Source organism: Lemur catta, chromosome 15, assembly GCF_020740605.2.
Source record: "Lemur catta isolate mLemCat1 chromosome 15, mLemCat1.pri, whole genome shotgun sequence".
Lineage (NCBI taxonomy): Eukaryota > Metazoa > Chordata > Mammalia > Primates > Lemuridae > Lemur > Lemur catta.
Window position 1 is genome coordinate 35,034,232 of NC_059142.1, and position 20,207 is coordinate 35,054,438.

The 20,207-nt window shown below is 53.9% G+C and overlaps 1 protein-coding gene across 1 annotated transcript; it reads right to left on the bottom strand.

The window, feature by feature from the left end:
- Positions 1-14,394: 14,394 nt before the first annotated feature.
- On the bottom strand, positions 14,395-18,825 carry NXPH3 (neurexophilin 3). Its single transcript, XM_045526234.1, has 2 exons — positions 18,379-18,825; positions 14,395-16,013 (listed from the first exon to the last, which is right to left on the bottom strand). Exons 1-2 carry the CDS (start codon positions 18,430-18,432, stop codon positions 15,309-15,311), a joined length of 759 nt encoding a protein of 252 aa, XP_045382190.1. The 5' UTR covers positions 18,433-18,825; the 3' UTR covers positions 14,395-15,308.
- Positions 18,826-20,207: the final 1,382 nt, after the last annotated feature.

Sequence of the window (20,207 nt, forward strand, 5' to 3'; positions counted from 1 at the left end):
GATTTTCTAATGTAGTATTCTGCAGATTGTGAAATGAACTGGAGGGAAGTTCCATGTCTGAAATGTTTAGGTATAAAACTGGAAGCAAACCTTCCTTCCTGTGGGAATAGTAAGAACAAAGCTCTGGAAAGGTGCCTCTGCTGGCCTGTTCTTCAGAGGATCCAGGAGGACAAACTAAAGATTTGCTTTCCTCTTCATTCACAGAAAGCTGTGGGTTGGAGGCTGGGTGGGTTCAGGGAATATGCCCTGAGGAGAGTAGCAGTCCTGGCACCTAGCTCCTAGCAGGATGAAATGAAGGTCTCCTGGGATTTTCAGTATTTACGGAATTTCCAATGTGGGCTTTACGGTGGGCATAAAACCATTAGAATTTCAGGTTCAGGTGAAACTGCTCGCTGCTTCTCCTGTCATTATTTTATTATTTCTGGACATGTTTGTTTTTGTTTTAAATGATACAGTTGAAGCCATCTGGTTAGGACAACATCAGAGCCCCAGCATACTGTTCATAAACCTCCCACTGCCACAACCCCCTCCCTTAGCTCCCCCACATCTGAAATTTAATTCAAGTTAACTCCACAATCTGGGGCATGTGCTGTCACTGCAGAGATGTCCGTGCCAGTGGAACAGTTGGAGATTTCAATTCCACAAGGATATGGCTTATTTATCAAAACAATATTTCAGGCAAGTAGTTTCACAGAACCTTTGGGGGGTTGCAGTTTCGATCCAAATGGATTATCTGGCATCATCCCTGTCTCCCCTTGTCCCCTGTTGTCAGTCCCCCATACATCTGGCCACCCATGGAAAATTTTCCCCCTCCCTACGTCAAGATTAAACCTCTGCATTGTTATTAGGCATCTCAAACACCTTTATGGGTTTTTAAAGATGTGGGTAAGATATGGCCCTCTTTTCTTTTTCGCTGGTAAGGAAGGCTGCTGGCCTTTTAAATCTTGAAGAGCCTCCTTTTTTTTTTTTTTTTTTTCCTTTTTTAAATTACAGCCAGGAACATCAAGATCTTTCTTAGGCCAGAAGATCTCTGGCTTGACCACAGCTCTGCGCATTCATTTGTAAATCTGGTTTAAATCTATTGTGGGATCTCCATATTGTATGAGTCTGTGCAGATGAAAGGAAACAGCTTGTATGTTTATGAGCAGAACAACAAACAGAGAGGGAGTTGAGCTGCACTTTGAAACTGACTGTTGCTTTGTTCTGGCTCTTCAACTCCTATAAAAGGACATCTAAATCCCCCCAACATGACTGTATTGGATCCTTTGGTTTCTCTTTGTCAAAGACAAATTCTTGGCTGGAGCTCAACCTTATTTTCCACAACTAATTATCTTTTTAATCAGTCTGAGCCCTATGTGTTTCCTTTATCTCATGACTTTTCACTGAACTCTGCCCTACGTCATTTAGATTCATTTCTAATGGTTTGCTGACTAATCTAACATTCAGGTGAGTATCATTGGACTGCTTTTCATGTACATATATGTGCAAGGCAGATGTGTTTTCCCCCTTTTAATTTCAGAGGTGACCGTGCCATGTTGGGGCCTTTGACCCAATAGGTGGACACCTCATGGAGACAGTTAGCAAGAAAGCCAATGTAGGACGATCAGTATTTGGGATAATGAGCTGGAAGGACCAGAAGCTTTGACCTCCAGATGAGAGCAGAAACTTGAATGTTGTTGACTGATGGGATCTTTATGCCGCTAAGCCATTAGCAAGATGATTGCTCCCCCTCTGTAAATCCTATAATGCTGGAGTAGAAAGTGGCATCTGGAATACTGTTTGGTTCTGATTTTTGCAGCTCTAGGATAAAAAGAATTTTAGACCTGAGGGAATTCAGTACAAGCAACAGAAATGATTAAGGAGTTGAAAGGGGATCAACTTCAGTGGAAAAATGTTATGAAGATAAAATATTAGTAACTCGAGTATGGGAATGTAGCACCAGTACCTGTAGTTTACAGATCTCACAGGAGTTCCGAACATTAGCTTGCTTATCTTGCACAACTCCTGTTCGTTCCAATTCTGTATCTTGGGAAGGTGGTGATATAACTTCCTCAAGGTCACTTAGCCTGGCTCTGAGCCAGGAAACAACAGAAGGCCAAGGAATAGCTTTGGGGCTTAGACCCAAAGACCAAAGAGAAGGCAAAAATGCCTGGTAGAAAAGTGGACACATCCATGCGAAATGCTCACTTGAAATGCGGAGAGCTTTAGCCCCTGCAAGACCCTTAAAGGTGGAGCTCTTGACAAATTGAAAGAAAAAAGAAGGGACTCCACATATTTCACCTTCTTTTCCTGTCTGAGAAAACAGACATCCAGGAATGTGAAGTGATATGCTAAAGGTCACAGAGATTAAATTCCAGACCACTGATTGAGCAAACAGTTGCTGAGCACCTAGGAGGCCCCAGACGTTGTGCTCGGCTATGCCTAGGGTGGAGGATGGGGTTTTTGCTCTACTAGCTCAGTCTAATGGAGAAGGCAGAAGCAAATAAACAGGCCATAGAACTGAGGACTGAAAAGAAGCTACTGAATTTAGCAGTAAGCAGTTTCAGTCAAATGGTGGAGGTAGAAGCCAAGACTGATGAGGAGATAAACATAGATTGAGTACTTCGCAAAAGTTAGGCAGAGAGGGAGGGACTCTCTTCCACTTCTAAGAACTTATATCTCAATCTTGTCAACACATTTGTTTTTTTCTAGAAGTAATGATGTACAGGGTTTTCCATAAAGTATGGATACTGTAGTAACTGATGTTTGTAATGAAAGTCATGTTTATAGAAAAATTATAGCTTTCAGTTGAGGAAGAAACAAGCACCCTCAGTCCTTACACAGTTTTGAGAATGATTTCCTACAGACATGTTTCTAGGAAACTTGTTCAGCCTATCCATCTTCCAAGTGAAAGTTTGCTTCACACCTTAAAATGTTTTCATGGGCCAGTGGTTTGGTTCAGTGGTGTGCTACTAAAGGTATAACGTTCAGTTCCCAAATATGTAAGCCCCGAATGGTAGCATGTGCCAGTTTTCATGGCGTAAATACTCCAGCCGTGGTGATTTCAAATTACCAAGGTCACTGAACTTGTAGGTGGGAAGAGATGCACAGCATCGTCCGTGTCTCCACGGTGGAGACACAATAGGTGGAAACAGCCTCGAGAGCACAGATGGTAGTAAAATGTAAAATAATTAGGAAGAGATGGATTTTAACCACTTACTACCTTTACTAATTGTATGTTAATACAATTTCATTTTTAATAATAGATGTTTAACAGCCAGCTCTCAAAATACCTGAAAATTGTAGTGATTGGCTCTAGAGAGCCCATTTGAACCATCTCCATCCAGCACACCACGGGCATGGTTTCAAATTTGTCCTCTGACACTTGTGTGCCTCATTATTTCCTGTTACCCCACAGCACCTTAAAACGAATTTATGTAGTTTAAAGGCAAAATGAAACACTGGCTTTTCAGAACTCTAAAGATACATTGACATTGATACATGAACCAATAGCCATATTACGTATTTTATTCTCTCTTGTTAAATTAACAGATTTTTATTTCTATTTCTTAGCTTTATTGGAAGTGTGTATTGTATTGAAACACTAATGAAAAATAGGCATCCCAACTGACGAGTTATCCAACATAATCTTCAGTAATTCCAGGGGGTTGTGGTCCCCATAGTGCATCCTTCCTACTCCATTACTCTGAACAAAAGTTTTTTTAAAAGAGAAAGAAAAGGGCATCTGAGAGTGCTCAGCGTGCCTGCCAATGGGTGATCCCCAAGGTCTTCTGCTTCAACCAGCACTTGAGAATCTTTGCCTTGGTTTGGCTGTTTAAGAATGAGTTTCTACAGCCCTTTCAATAGTTCATTTATATATTCAATATACAATGTGCCAAGACCATGCTGGTTTCTAGAGATACAACAGAGAGTAAAACTAATGCTCTCTGCCCTCGTTAGAGCTTGGAGTCTAATGGGGAGAGAGTATCCTTAATAATTCCACAAATAAACAATGTCAAGGCATGGTAAGGGCCCTGAAGGAAATGTGCAGGGTACGATGAGAGCCTGTTAGTGGGACCCATCTCATCCGGGGTATCTGGAAAAGCTCACCTAAGAAAGCAGCTTTTAACGTGAGAGCTGAAGGACAAGGAGAATGTCAACTTGGGGAGGCACATTCCACAGAGAATTTGTATCCATAAAGCCTGTAGGCAGGAGGGAGTTTGGTGTGTTGTTCTAGGAGCCCAGGGAAGGCCCAGTGGCTACAGTGGGCAGAGTGAGAGCAAGTTGGAAGCCACCCGGGGCAAGACCTTCTTAGGTCACATTAGAAATAAGGTATGTAGACCAAGTGCAATGGAAAACCCATAGAGGAGCTTTAGGCAGGAGAGGATGACAAGATTTGCATTTTAATAAGATCTCTGGCTGGAGTATAGGAAAGTTAATATTGGGCTTGGGGGTGGAAGAGGCAAGAGATAATGGAACTTGAAGTAGGAAAGTGGCAGAGCTGGAGAAAAGTAGATGAGAGAGATTTTGGAGGCAAATTTGGCAGAACTTGATGATGAATTGGAAAGAGTAAGGATGAAGAGGTTTCTGGCTCATGTGACTAGATGAATTCACCAGAACAGAGACTCATGGGAAGACAAACAGGCTTAAGGGCAATTAGGTCATTGATTTTATTTTACCTGTTAATTATGAGATGCCTTGAGAAATCCAAATGGAGGTATCACATGACTGTTTAATTTATGAGCTTAGAACTCAGAGGAGAGTTTGGGACAGGAGATGATTTGGGGAGATACAGGTTTATAGCTGTCATTGAAACCCTGGGGTGTTAGGTCACCGAGGAGGAGTATGGAGAGGAGAGAAAGAGCCTAGGACTAAATCTTAAGGAATGCTTAAAGGCTGGTAAAGGAAGATATGCCAAAAAGGAGGAGAAGTGGCTAGAGATCTATAGGAAGAAAATAAAAAATTAAGAGAACCAAGACCAAAAAAAAGTGTTAAAAGTGTCAAATGCTGTCAAATAAGAGAAAGAGAGAGAAAAAAAAAAATCTCCATTGGAGTTAGCAACATGGAATTCATTGGTGACCTTAGCCAGGGCCATTTCAGGGAAGGGACCCCAACTGGGGTGAGGTGAGGAGGGGGTGGGAGGTGAGGCCCTGGAGACGGGGAGTGTAGGTGTAGACAAGTTCTTGAGGTATGGCTGTGAAGGGAAGGACAGAGTTAGGACAGTCACTGGAGGAGGAAAATGAGCAGAGGGGAGTGTTTTGGTTCTTTCTATAGGATGAAAGAGATGTGGGCATCTTTAAAGCCGATGGGAAGGATCCAGTAGAGAGGAAGCATTTAAAGCTCCAAGGTCCAGTAGATGGGGTGTAATCTGTACTGTGAAGTTCTGGGAGTGCTGGAGGAGAAAGGGCTTAAGTAGGGCCAGTTTCTCGCTGGGTATAAGAGGAGTCCCAGAGAAACAAGTGTGCCTGTTACTGGGAAGTTGAGTAAGTTCACATCTGGTGACGTGCATGTTTTTTAGTGCTAAGTAGAAACAAGGTCAGTGGCTGAGAACTCCTGGGAAAGGGTCGGGGGTTGGAGGCGTGCTGTGAACTAGCTGCTGAGGAGGGGTTGGTAGGAGCGCAGACAGCACTGAGGGCCAGCCCAGGCCGGTATCTGGTGAGCACAGCGTCTGGAGTCCAGGAGCCTGGCTCTCATCTCCCGCCACCACTTGCGATCCTGGCCAAAGCTCTGGCCTGGGTAAGCCTTGGTTTTCTCATCTGTAAAATGGGTATATCTCATAGATTTCTTATGGGGAATTAGTGAGAATATATGTGTTACATCTTTAACACAGCACCTGGCATTGAACAATGGCCCCAGAAAGTAAACTGCTACTAATGTTATAGTTATTGCTATGTCATTATTGTTTTTCTAAACTAAGCCATATATGGCTTTTTGAGTCCATTTCCTTTTAGGATTTCTTGGATTGGAATATAAATCTGTGATGTGACATTGAAATGGGCACCTTTGGGAGTGTGGGAATCTCCTGAATCAGGATTCACTCTGGAAAAAGCATCCTGAGTAGATTGGCTAGCCTGGCATTCTGCAAATCCAGGTGTCTCACCTGTTGTAATATGTGGAGGAGAAGAGTCCACAGGAGTCCCAGGAAGGAGTCAGCCTACACCAACTCTTTTGGTCATCTGGCAATTGCTCTTTCATTCTTTATTTATGATCTTCGCTGTCATCATTGTTATAATCTCCAAAAGTTAGGAGATCAGGCATTCTAGAAAGGAAGGTAAGAAGCAGAGCAGAAGCACTTTGGCTTGTAGGTGTAAAAATGAGGGTTGGGGCTGGGCACAGTGACCTGAGCCTGTAGTCCCAGCTACTGGGAAGGCCAAGGTGGGAGGATCGCTTGAGCCCAGGAGCTCAAGACCAGCCTGGGCAACATAGTGAGGCTGTTATAAAAAAAATAAAAATGTTTTTTTAAAAAGTGTTTGGGAGAAGAAGTCACCTGGGCCCCAGGAGCCCTTTTTCTTGAGCTGTTGCTGCCTTCTGAGCGGCCAGAGAATGCTGGAAGCCTCCCTGCTAAACCAAGGCCACCTTCTCTACACCATCTTCCTCCTTTTGCTTCTCTTTCCTTTCCTTTCCTTCCCCCTGTGCTTCCCTCCTGGAACATGGAAGCTTCCATTTATTTCTCCCATTTTCCTAGACATTTCTCTCCCCATCTCCAGTCCTGCTCACCAGAGTGACATCTTGAGCCTGATCCTGCTGAATTTAGGAAAAAAACAAAACCTGCCTACAACTCACCCTCCAGTTATTTCTCCCCCCCACCCCCACCTCCCCGCCCTCCAGTTCTGATCTCTGCTGAGATGTGGCAGATGGCAGAGCCTGACCGAGCGGCAGCAGGCCCCTCCCCTCCCAAGCCTGGGCGCTGCCCAGACTGGTAAATGGGGCATTTATATACCTTTCCACACTCTTGTATGCCCCTTCCACCCCGTGTTTACCCAAACCACAATCGTTCTCTTCTCCTGCTAGTGCAGCCTGGCACAGTTTAGCTGCCTCTTCACCTGCACATCTTCCCTTCTCTTTCTCCCCGTCCCCGGGAAAGACTCCCGCAAAAGAAATTGAGTCCAGTCCAACTGTGAGTCAACAAGATTTACTGACCAGGCCCTGTGTGTACCCCATGCACTTGGCCCTTCTCACAGTGTGGGAGAAATGGGTCACACAAAGCCCTGTCTCAGGGAATTCACCATGTGGCAGAACAGACACGGTCCTCATCATCGAGGGTACAGTCCAAGATAGGGACATGTTTCACACATCTATTCGCAGGGGGTACCAGCAAGAGACCATGGGGCCTCCGAGCTGATGAGAAACTGGTCCACCAGCTGGAGGTGATGAGGATGGATGAGGAGAGAGGGAGGGAGCTGGGCCTGAGCAGTGCAGGGTTGGGGGGGCAGTGGGGCCAGGACCCAGGACGCCAGGCAAGGTAAGGCAGAAGGGTGCCCTTGGCCCGGAGAGTCCACTTGGCAGACTGCTTTCTGGGTGTTCCACTGTGTGCTTCTAAATAAAGACCCTTTGGCCGCCCGTATTCTCTGAGCCTTGTGTTATGTTTACGGGTGCAGGCCCAGAGGGGAGTACACAGATGAAACCACTCGATGCACCAGAAGGGGGCTCTGGAGTGCCCGCACAAGTGGGATTCTGGGCCCAGGGAGTAGTAGAAATGCAACCAAGTGCCCCATTCTTGGCCAGAATCAAGGAAAACAAAAGTGGATTCCTTTTTATAAGTGTATCTTTTGTAGACATTATAGACTTCTGACCTTCCCTAGGGGTTTTCTTCCTGTACATTCATCCTGCAGCAAGGAATGATAGAGCCCATGGCCGCTCTCTCTGCCACCCACCCAGGCGTGGCAGGAGCAGGGTGGGCTACACCGTGGGGCTGCAGTCCCAGCAGTTCGTCCCGAGCACCGCCCCTGTGCCTAAACGTGGTCCCGACTGCTTTACATGCTCCAACTCACAACAGCCCCCTGAGGGGCGCATCCCCACTTTCCAGGTGGGGAAATTGGAATGTATGGATTTGAATGCAGGCAACCAGGCTCCAGAATCGGTGGCCTCAACCACTGTGCTACACAGCCCACCCTGGAGAAAGAGAAACCAGCCCTCTCCCCCTGCCCCACGATGCCCGTGTGCCCCAGTGGTTGGGCAGATGGCCATGATCTGACACTGACATGGTGCTCACCATTGACTGGGCCAGTTTGTCCCTCACAGCGATCATGTGAGCAGGTGGGGGAAGAATTGCCATCCAAGGCCCAGAGAAGCAAGGCGGCTAGATTAAGGTTACACGGCAAGTAAGATCAGACCAGCTCTCTTCAGACGCGTTGGAGCTGGGCATGGCCTTGCCTTCACCCCAACTCGAGGGCAGCCCAGGCTCCCAGGCATGGCAGGGACGACCTCCCATGTGCAGTTGGATGTGCCAGGACACCTGCGCCCAGGTAGCTTATTAATGACACCTCAGAGGACCTCAGAGGAAGAGCCATCCTCTCCCAAGCCGTGTAGAGGCTCCAGGGAAAGGAAGCCTGGTATTGTGGAAAGAGAAGTTACTGGGTTGGGAGCCAGCCCTATGACTGAGTAATGCAGGGCGAGACCTGCCCCTCACTGTGCCCCAGGAGCTAACCTGGGTCTCTGAAGACCTTTCTAGAGGAGACAAAATACAGTAGCAGGGACAGGTGGGAGGAGGGGTGTGCCAGCGCTGACAGGCCTCCATCCTCTCCTCCCGCCTTCACCCTTCCTGCCCCACCCGCTCTTCCAGCCCGGAAGACCCGGGAACGTTGGAGTGCAAACCGTGCAGCAGCTTGTCTTCCTGTTGCCACTTCCTCTCCCACGCTGGCGGAGAGCAGGCTGTGATCACGCCTCAGCGCGGCGTCCGGCGAGGCACGGCAGGGACGACCTCCCATGTGCAGTTGGATGTGCCAGGACACCTGCGCCCAGGTAGCTTATTAATGACACCTCAGAGGACCTCAGAGGAAGAGCCATCCTGCCTTGGGGAGACTCCAGACCAGTGCATGGGGGGCACACAGCCCTGGCCCTCAAGAAGTCTCCAGTCTGGGGGGAGACAGCTCCTGGTCCCAAGCTCAGAGGGGACATCCACATTTCCCACTCTGAGAGTCCCCAGGTTGGTGGGTACACAGCTCCAGAGGCACCCCGGTCCACAGATGGGAGCAGGCTCTTTAGAGGCTGTGGATATTAGGGGATAAGAGAGGAGGCAAGATGGCATGAAGAGTTGAAGCAGGATTCTGGAAAAGAGGAAGTGGGTGGGAAGGGTGGGAGAGCAAAGGCTAGGTATTGGGGGATGCTTATTCAATAACGTAAAATACAGGAGAAGCTTTGAGGTGTGGAATGGCGGCAGAGCCTAGTGGGTCCAGCTCTTTCCCTTGGTTTTCTCCTTTCTCTGGGGACTTATTTCAACGCCAGCCACTGATATCACACCTACTCCCATAGAGCATTTCTCTTCCTTTAAGGCCATGGCTCATATATGAATCAAAACATCTTCACCTGGATCTCCTGGCCCAATGGAGACCAGCTGGAACTTTCAGAGGCTTTATCAAACAGTATGTATTGAATGAATAAGTACTAAGGGAGAACAGAAGGCGTGCTAACGTATTGTGTCCACAAAACAGCCCCGCTCACAAGTCTGGGTTTCTGAGTCTGCAAGGCTTGGCAGGCTGTGGTCCAGCCTGGGCGCCTTCCTTCCACCTCCACAGGGAGAAGCCAGCTGAAGCCCAGCACCATGGCGGGGGTGGGGTGGGGGTGTCCTTGCTAGACCCCAAGAAACCACAGGGGTACAACTTTCCTTTTGTGGATACCGGGGTACTCTTGTTTCTTAAGCCAGACCATTCAGGAGATGTCAGAACCATGCCTGCTCCTCCCCAGAGGGTCCCGGGCAGGGGCAGGGTCTGGGGAGGGCTCAGACCTGCCCCTAACGTGCTGTGCTGGTCTCAGTGTAAGCACAAAACCAACACTGATGGCTTCAGGCCAAGAGCCTGGTACTCTGCTCCCAAGGACCTGGCTTGCTCCCCTCCCCCGTTTGGCTGTACCCTACAGATCAAGCCAGAAGCCCGGGCCACGCTGTCTATTCCATGATGCTTGTGCCCATCAGGGTAGGAGAAATGCCTCCAACCCTGGGTTCGCTGAGTGCTAAAAGGGCAGCCACTACTCTACCCTGTCAACAAGCGTCCCTCCCGTCACAGGCCCCTTTTGCATTGGACTTCCAAAGCTGTGTTGTTGCAGGTAATTAAAGGGTTTTAATTAAATTAGGATCCCATCTGGCTGGGATCAGTCAGGCCCTTAACGAGGATTGTGTGTCACCAACATCAGAATGTAGATGGGGACTAGACGTGTGGGGGATGAATTTGAGGACGGGAGGCCTTTCTGACAGGGGTAGAGAATCCTTCCGAGCCCCTCGGGGGCTCCCTGCAATGCAGCAGCGACTTGTTCCACCTCCAGAATGGAGGCTGTGTGCCTGGACACCAGGGAGGTGGAGGAGGACTAGCGCTTTCCCCCGTTCACTCTTGTCTACGAGTCCATGAAACCCCTCTGGTGTGTGGCAAGATGCGTGAGCATTCTTGGTTCTACCGTCGAGGAAGCTGAGGCCCACGGGAGTGAAGTGATCAAACACATCCATTGAATCAGGCAGAGCTAGAATTAACTGCAAGAACTGGAGACCCAAAGAACAGTGGCTTAAATAAGGAAGATATTTTATTTTTCTCATAAAATCTGAAGGTAGGTAGCCTAGGGCGGGTATGGTATTTCTATATTCCACAAAGACCAAGACTTCTTCCAGCTCACTGCTCTGCCACTGCTAGGGTGTAGCTCTTATCCCCATGGTTTACGATGGCAGCTGGAGCTCCAGCAATCACATTCATATTCCAGGCAGCAGGATGGAGGGTGGAACAAAGAAGGGGCAGGGGGTGTATATCAACTGTCTTAAGATTTCTGGAAGTTGCCATATAATCCTTTGGTTTAAATGTCACTGGCCAGATCTTAGTCATATGACCATATCTAGGTGCAAGGGAGGCAGAGAAATGTAGTATTTATTTCAGGCAACCATATGCCCAGCTGAAAACCGAGGGTCCCGTTACTAGGGAGAAAGGGGAAATGGATATTATGGGACAATTAGTGGTCTCTGCCACATGCATCATGGGGCAGAAGCAGGATGGGAACCAGGTCTACCTCCAGCCTGGGGCCCCTCCAGCTCTCCACACCAGGAGAAAGGCTGAAGTCCACGTAAATTCATCTCCAGAGACAAAGGAAGGAAGAGGTACCATTTTGGCGGCAACTCATTTCATTTTCCCAACAATGCACCAAGGTAGGTAGAGCCCTAATTTTTTACATAAGGGGGCTCTGGGAGATTATGTCATTTGTCCAAAGCCACCCATCTAATAAATTACAGACCCAAGATGAGGACTCAGATAAATCTTCCTGCAACACCCATATTGCCAGTTCGTTGGCAGCCTCTGTGGTTCAGGAGGAGCCAGCTTGTCCCTTGGGGCCACCTAGCCAGGTGGCACTGTGATGAGGAACTGGGAGGCCTTGAACTAGACATCCTTCACTTGAATTATGATCAGGTCAGCCTTTGAGCTTGGCAGGCCAACAGGAAACAGAATCCCTGTGGAACCAGAACCCAGCCCCCATGTGGTGAGTGCCAGGTCTCCTCTGGCATTTGTGCCTTGGTGATGTCAGCTGCCACTCCAGGACTTTGACATAATCAGCGGGTGCCGCCCCCACCCCATCTTGCCTCTGCCTGGTGGGGCTGGTGGTGCCTCTCCTCAGCTGTCCCCTCAGCCCTCGGTTCTCCCGGCAGGACCACAGGACTCAGAGTCTTCGGAAATAACATTTCTCTCTCCCACTCCCAGCCATGACATTGGATCACTTCCCAACACAGAGCAACCAGTTCATCGTGTCTCCCACAGCCCCGCTACCCACTCGATGAGCCAGGTCCCCGGTCACCCCCTGCCTTCAGCTGCCTCCACCCCCACAAACACACCCCCCAGCTTCCCTACCCACCCACCCACCTTGTGCAGCTCTGAGCAATGGGCCTCGCTGCCCGAGTCTGCCACATGCAAGGTCACTGGCATTGCTGCCAAGGATGGGGAAGGGGGTGACTCAGTTCCCGCTTGCTCATCCCAGGGAAGGAGAATAGTGGGGGGCGGGGACCTAGACTCCTGTTCGAGTCAGCCTTCAGCTTCATCGAAAGGCTGAGTCAGCATTGCTGCCAGCTGCCCTAACCTGTGTCCCTCCTAGTAACGTCACAGACTGCGAGGAAGGTTCACCCCATCGGAGACGGGAACACTGAGGCCCAGACAGCACCTTCCTGTAAAGCCGAAGGGCAGAGCAGCCTCCAAGTGTCCCTTCTCTGTCCTCAGAGACCCCCGGTCTGAGGGGCCATCCAGCCCCTGCCCTCAGGGAGTCCTCCGTCTGGTGAGGGAGGCAGGGACCCTGGACCCCGGTGCTCCTCAGAGAGTCCCCAGCCTGGTAGGCTTGTCCCAGAGGCTCCACTCTGAGGGATGGGACAAGGCCCCTGCCCAGGGGGCAGCCCCCCAAGCTGGGCTGAATGGATGGGACTGCAGGACTGCAGGGACCACTAAATGGCCTGAGGAGATTTCTGGCTGCCCTGAAGGGCGGTGGAGGGGGCTGGGGGCAGGAGGTTGCAGTGTAGACCTCGACCTTCCCTGGGGTGGGGGTGGGGGTGCTCCTTCCAGAGGAATCTGCTCTCCTGTGAGTGTTTGAGTGGTGGCAAGAGCGGGAGGTCAGAGCACGTGGTGGTGACTGGGGGTCCCTCTCCATAAGTGACACCCTGGACACATTGCCAAGGGGGCCGAGGTGGGTGTCTTCCTAGCCAGAGGAAGTTGGATGGGCCCCTTACCCTTGGCACAGGAAGTATCTGGCAAGGACAGCAGGGACCAGAGGCTATTCCTAAGAATTAATATTTGGGAGGAAATCTGTTAGCAAAATCCGAGCTGAGGAGAGCAGTCAGGTTACTGCGGAAGGCAGAAGAGGAGGGATGAGGCAGCAGAGTGTGCATGAGGGTGAAATGAAGTTATTAAAATGAACCCACCCCCTGTGCAGGCAGAACTGTGTGCCAGGCAGGCCGGGCCCTCCAGCTGTCGGCAGCATCTGGCTCTCCACAGGAGGACAGGAGCAGGAGGGGGTGGGTCAGAGCGCCCCCAGGCCCTGCTGAGAGTTCAGCCAGGCCAGGGAGGGGAGGGCGCCCAGGGCCACCAGCCCCGCTGTTCCCTCCTCCCTCGCTGCAGTCCCCCCTACAGCGCTGGGTGGCGGTGCTCCTGGATGCGTCTGGTGGGCGTCCACAGGTGGAGAACACTCCAGATTCCAGCAGCTTCAGGCCTCCCATGGCAGAGCCCAAGTCCCCGGGCCTCCTTGGACTTCGGCACCTGTCCCCAGGGTGGAGGGGGTCAGTGTGTCTCCAGTCTGTGCCCAGGACAGCTGCTCCGGGAAGCACAGTGCAGGGAAGGAAGCTGGGAGGGGAGCATGAGCGTGAGTCACTCGCCCTGTCTGGGTCACTTCATACAAGGTGGGGCTGCAACAAGGTGGCTTCTAAGTCCCGCTGAGCTCTGCACTGCACTGTGTGAGGGGACTGTCCCTGCTGAGCGCCGGTGGAAGGGGTGGAAGGGGTGAAAGGCTAGGAGCAGCAAGACCATCTTACCCTCACGCCAGGACTCTCCTCACTGTCCAAGAGAGCAGACCTAGAACGAGCGACCTCCAGAGAGGGCACTGTGACCTTGGTAGTGGGCGCTTCCGCCCTCCCTTCACTGAGGCCCAAAGAGCCCAGCTAACCCCCAGACAGGGTGGCCAGCAGCCGTCCTTCTGAGGCCATCCTCCCGCCTGGGGGCAGGGAAGGGCTGCCCCACTCCCCCCCCAGCCTGTGCCTTCAACTGGCTCGTTTTCAGCCTGAAAACCCAGTACCCCGGATTCTCTGCGAGGACCCTTTGAACCACCAGGCTGGGCAAGGCCCTCGTGTCACAGAGGAAGACATGGAAAGAAAGCCAGAGAGGGGGATGGACATGGCCAAGGCCACATAGGAAAATAATGACAGAGCTAGGACCCCACTGGGCACCAAGGGACACCCTCATCTGGCCTGTTCCACCCACTAGCTCCTCCTCCCTGAGCTGCTGTTGCAGATGCCACCCCCTGACACCCCCACACCAAGCACTCGGGTCTCCGGTGCTGATCAGACAGCCTGGACACAGGGCTGGAGAGGGACGTGCTGAGGCCTTCACTGAGCCCTGGCTGGCTGCAAGGGCCACCAGAGTCCTGCTGCTCCGGGCCCCAGCAAATGTCCTGCAGCCATCTGAGCAATGCTGGCTGGACTGATAGGCGCTGGGGCCCTTTCCCTGGACAAGTCGGAATCCGGCGCCAGGGGCAAGCTTTATTTCCTGCTCCGAGAACAAGATTCTGCACACAGAAGTCGGCAATCAGGTGATTTCACAAGACTTCCCGCCCCTCCCCCCACCCACAGACAGACACACGGATCAGACAAGCCTTGCCCTGCCCCCTGCTGCTGGCCCTTCCCTCTCCAGGAGAGCCCCAGGCTCCCAGGTGACGCTGACTGTTGAGGGACCACTCTCTGGGACAAAGAAGCTCCCAGAGGAGCCAGCAGGAGGGGGGGGTGGAAGAGGGACACACGGCACACAGATGGGCTTCCACTTGTGGCCTTAACGCTGAGGACCCCACCACCCTGCGTTAGCGTAAGGCCATCAGCAAGAGGGTGGGCGCAGTGGGGAGTGCTGCCAGGATAGGGAATTTTGGGAAGGGGGTGGCCTAGCCAGAGACACGTGGTCTATTTGCCAAGACATCAAAGACCCCAAGGGTCACCACTCATGCTATGCTCAGTGCAGGACAACGGGGTGCCAGGCTGCCCACTGGGCTGGGCTGGACAGCTCCCAGGAAGCCCTGTCTCAGCCAGCCATCCTAAGGTGACAGGGGGTCCACCCTGACGAAATCCCCCCGCTGCCTGTTGATGTCCTCTCTCAGGACGGCAGGAGCCAAGGGTGTAGGCTCCTCTCATGACTTGATCTGGGGCCACATGAGTCTGCCTGCCCTGGGAGGCCGCACAGAGAACCCACTCCTCCTCCAGCACGCCTGTGTTCCTGCCGCTCCACAGCCTCAGGGTGGGGCCAGCACTCGGGACCCCCTTCCCTGCCACTTGAGACTTGGTCCTGGCCCCACTTGGCGTCTCCTCCTCTCCACCCCCCTTCCTGCCCAGTGTCCAGACAGATGGCCTCCTGCATGGGCAGGCCTGTCCTTCTAGCCCTGGCCTGGCCTCCGTGGCCTGCCCAGGGTCACCCAGAAGGGTAGTAGGGGGTATCGCTATGGTAGTTGTAATCTGGGCACACCTTCTGGACCAGCCGATAGTCTGTGCTGTAGAAGGCGATGTAGACACAGACGACTTTGAAGGGCTGGGAGCAGCTCCAGGTGGCTGAGCTCTGAGCGTGGTCTCGGGAGCAGATCTTGGCTGGGTCGTGGGTGCAGAGCGAGGTCCGGCGGCCCCGTTCTACCTTCTCCCACTCCATCCGGCAGTTGAAGATTTTGGAGGCCTTGGCTTCGATGAAGATCTGCTGTTCCTGGTGGAACTCTACAGCTTTACTGGGGGGCACGAGGCTGATGGAGATGTTGCCCTGGCCTGTGGCATTGTGTCGGAAGTGGACTCTGAAGGTCCCGTTGCCATGGTCCACAATCTTCCCTGTGACGAGCAGGTTCAGGGCCACCGTCTTGATGTTGGAGTAGAAGTCGCCCCAGCCAAAGATTTTCTTCACCTTGGCCGAGGGTGAGGGGCTGTGGTTTGGGCGGTTGGGGGGCTGCCCAAGGACCCCCCAAGCCTCCCCAGGTGGAGCCAGCAGCCCTAGGAGAGTGGAATTGGCCATGGGGCGGGACTTAGGTGAGATGTGGCCCCGCTTCCGCGGCACCCGTGGCCGGGGCTGGCCCTCATGGTCGTCATGCTCAGGGTCCTCTGAGCCGGGGGGACCGTCATCCTGGCCACAGATGACCTACAGAAGGAGTTGGGAGGAGAGTGAGAGCCCTGTCGCCAGAGAACCCAGGAGCTCTGGCCCCCCCCCCCACCCATCACCACCAGCATCATCTCTGTCCCTGTCCCTTCCACTCTGACTTGGGGCAGAGGGACCCATGAATGTTGTCCACTTATGCTGGGGGGCTAGTGTACACTCTAGCTTGTGTCATGGTCCCATCTCATGTTTTGACTCTCAGGTCAGCCCTGTGTCCTCTCCTCACTGTCCTATCTCTGGCCATTATTCAAAGTCTGAAAGATAGTCAAGAATTCTGTGCAGTGAACTGTGGCACCTGGGACAATGCCCCTAACCGTATGGGGTCCCCAGTCTGATGGGGGAAGCCCAGCTCCTGATTGTGTAAGCGCCCCCATCTGGTAGCCAAAGCATCACCCCTGTGCCGACAGAGTCCCTCTTCTGACAGGGGAGGTAGAGTCCCTGGCTCTGTGAAACGGGGAGGCATAATCTCTGTCCTCAAAGAGCCCTGAGTCAGATAGGGGAGCTTGGTTCCTATCCCGGGAGAGTCCCCAGTTTGACAGGAGAGGCCAGCCCCTGCCTTTGGGGACTTCCTAGTCTGTTGGGTGAGACCCCATCCCTACCCTAGGATCATTTCTACCCTCAGATGCAAAGAGAATCAACAGACAATGGAACAAGAAAACAGAACCCAGTGAAATTCTCAAGTACAAATGTGGTTTAGGTTTTGCAGGAGGACTAGAGAAGACCTGGAGTGAATGCCACACCCGGGATGGCCAAGGCTATGGAAAACCAAACGCTTCTCTGGGGAACACTGACGATGACATGCCAAGACATTGCTTGCATTAGGAGGTGGGAATTATTATTCCCATTTCACAGATAAGGACATAAGGGCTCAGAGGTTACAATGCTACAAGGCTAAGGTCACGTAGGGTCAGCCCTCCCTTTACAGCCCACATTCCCAACCTCACAGACCAGATGTGCATTTTTTAAAGGGTTTTATCCAGGCCCCGTCCCCCTGGGAATCTACCAAGGCTTGTCCTGCCTCTGCTGGATCAGCTATGGCGACAGGCCACACCTGGGGGAGGCTTGCCGGAGGTGCTGCGCAGAGAGGGACAGCGCTGGGGTGGGGGGGCGGTATCTATGGGGCATAAGGGAGTTTACAAGGCTTCCTCCGGGCAGAGACCGGGCCTGTGTGTGCTCTGCTTTTGGAATAGAGTTCGCCAGCTCATCTAGGCAGCATCTGGATTTGGTGGTGACCCTGGGTTGGGGAGGGGAGGGCTCCAAGGGGTTTTGGGATCCTCATGTCCCCTGTTCTTGGCGGTGCCTGCAACTGTGTGCTGTGGCCAAGCCCATCCCTGCCCCACAGTCAAGGCTGGCCCTGCCTGGCCCCAGGGGTTCGGTAGAGGGACAGCCAGGAGGGGAGGCTCCTGGGGGCTGGGTTCAGGGCTGCAGACCTGTGTGCACTTGGTGCTGGGGGTCACAGCTGAGTGGCAGAGGATAGAGAACAGGGCCACAGGTGTGGCCGTGAGAAGGGAAGGGCTCTTCCAGCAGTGGAATAAGGGTGGTGGCAGGGGGATTGTGGATGTGAGGGGAGCGGCAGATCCAGATGTGGGGCCGAGGCTTCTCCGCGGCAGAATTGGGGCGAGGGCCGGCCACAGCGCTTGGCCGGAGAGGAGTCAAGCCCTGCGCTGGGGTCGGGGTTGGGGTCCGCCGACGTCCTGGGCCTCCGGGAAGCCCCGAGCCGCGCACGGGGAGCGGGCTCTGGGCGCTCCGCTCAGCTGCTGCGAGCGCCCGGGGCGGGAGCCGCCTGCCCGGGTCCTGTGGGGCGCGGGCTGCGCGCAGCCGGGAGAGGAGAGGAAAACAACAGGCGGGCGGGAGGGAGCGGGAGGGAGCGGGAAGGAGGGACGCGGGGGCCGCCCCCCGCCTGCACCGGCTCCGCGTGCTGGGGACCCAGAGCCCGGGGCTCTGTGGGTCCAGGAGGTCAGGGGAGAAGCCCACGCCTCCTGACCTGGCAGGTCACCAGCTCCACAGCCCACTCCCCACCCCCCACCCCCTCCTGCGGTCCCGGGGCGCCGGGCAGGGGTCGGGTAACCCTTGGCGACCCGACTCCGGGCCTTTTCCCCATTGCGGGTCGCACCTCCCGCCACTAGCCGCGGAGTGGGTGGGCCAGCCCAGCACCCTCTTCCCGCCCCTATTAACCCTTTCCGTCCGGTCTCCGGCCTCGGACCCGCCCTCTCCCCCAGCCTCCAGTCTCCCCCTCCATCCCTGGGATGTCAGGGGAAGGGAGAAAGTTTCAGGGCTCGGAAGCTTCCCGCGCTCTCCCCGGATCCTGCGGGCCCCCGCCCCTCTGCGCAGCTCCCCGCGGACCACTCACCAGATAGAGGCTGCCCTGTACCAGGAACACGAAGCAGCAGCGAGTCAATTGCATCTTCCTCCTCTGCTCGCGTCCCCCTTTCTCGCCTCTTTTCCTCTCGGGGTCCCAGGCCCCTTCCTCCCCGTCTGCTCCTTCAGGCGCGCCGTCCCATGCTCCGGTCCTCGGCGGCTCGCGGCCCTCCCCTCAGCCAGTTGTCCAAGACCGACCCCGCCCCCTTCGGTCCAGCTGTGCAGCCGCCGCCCCCCGCCCCTGGTCCCGCTGCGCGCGGCGCGGCCCCCGCTCGAGGTCCCAGATGTGCGCCCCGAGCTCCTCGAAGGGGCCCAGCGGCGCCGTAGCTCCGCTGCTCCAGTTACGCGCTCGGCGTCCCCTTGGTTCCGTTCTCTTCCAGATGTGCTGGGGACCCGCGCGCGCGCCCGACCTTGGTGCTAATTCCCCAGACCAGACTGGCCCTCCCGCCCCTTCGCGGCGCGCCCCCTGGCGGACGCCCCGGGCCACTCTGAGCCCGGCCGCCCGCTCCCCGCGCTGCACCCCGCCAGACTGGAGCGCTCCTGGCGCCCAGGCGGCTCCTGCTTCCTTGTCCCTCCCACCCGCGGCGGCGGCGGCGGCAGCAGGTACAGTGAGCCCAGCCGGTACCTCCGGAGTTAACTCCTCCCCTGCCGGCCCGCAGCCCGGGGACCTTGGACGCCGGCTCTCCGGCCCAAAGCGGGTAGAACGCCGGGGCAGAGTAACTCCTGGAGCGGAAGGGACAGGGTGATGGCCAGGGGATAGAGACCCTACCCTTTCCACCCCTCTGGCAGGGTGCCTGGTCCCACGTAACGAGAGAGAATCTGCCGCCCTACCCCCAACCTCAGGAGTCCTGGAGATCGTTTTTTTCCAAACTCATTCCAAGGGCCAAAAAAGGACATATCCCTTATTGTAACCTATCCCCACGGTTGCGGTTGCGAGTCCACTGTCTCTCTGCAAGACTTGTTTCTGTGTTGAAGGAAGTTCTTCTAGGTGTCTAGCCTGAACTCCTTTTGTTGTCGTGTCCATTCCTTTACTCTTCTACTTTCCTCAGAGGGGCTAGGATAATCCCTGGACCTTCTCAGTCCAGTAACTGTGACAGGAATCTTTGGCTGGGGCCCTGGACTGAAAAGGCTGCTATGGCCAGGATGGACTTTGGGGCTGGGGGCACGAGTAAGCCCCTGAGAAATTGGGGAGTGAGGTGGACAAGTTCTCCCTGGAGACTGTCCCTTCATTCTTCACTACTACCCTCCCTGTGACACAGGGGGTCACCAGGCTGAGAGGGGCTCCTGTCCCATTGTGGTCCCTGGTTATCTCTGGTCTCTGCAACAAAATTCCAGGGCAAGGAGGAAGAACAAGACCCTGATCTGAGATTCCCAAAGATGGGGGCCCATCCTCCATCACCCCCACTCTGTGCCTCCAGGTCTCCTTCCTGGAATTCCAGGGCCCTTTTAGTCTTTAGAAAAATAAAAGGTCAAGTCCTAGCACTCCTTGGAGGCTGTGAAGGTGAGAAGATACCCCAGTATTTGAAGTTGCCCCAGCCTGGGGCTCGGCCCATGGGGCACCGTGGGTGGGCACTCTGCTCTTTGGCCCTCCTAGGCCCGGCTTGGTCCCTGGCTGCAACCCCAGCACGCACCCAGCCTCCTCCCCCACCATCTGCCAGGCGGGTGCGCGGGGAATGCAGATGAATCTTAATATCAGTCTGGGCCAAGTGCAATGAGGGAGACAGATTCTGCAGAGTCCAGACAGCATCACAGAGCCCCCTGCATCCCCCGGCAGCCTGGGCCACACCAAGGTGCTGCAGGTCTTCCCTGGTGGTGGGGGTG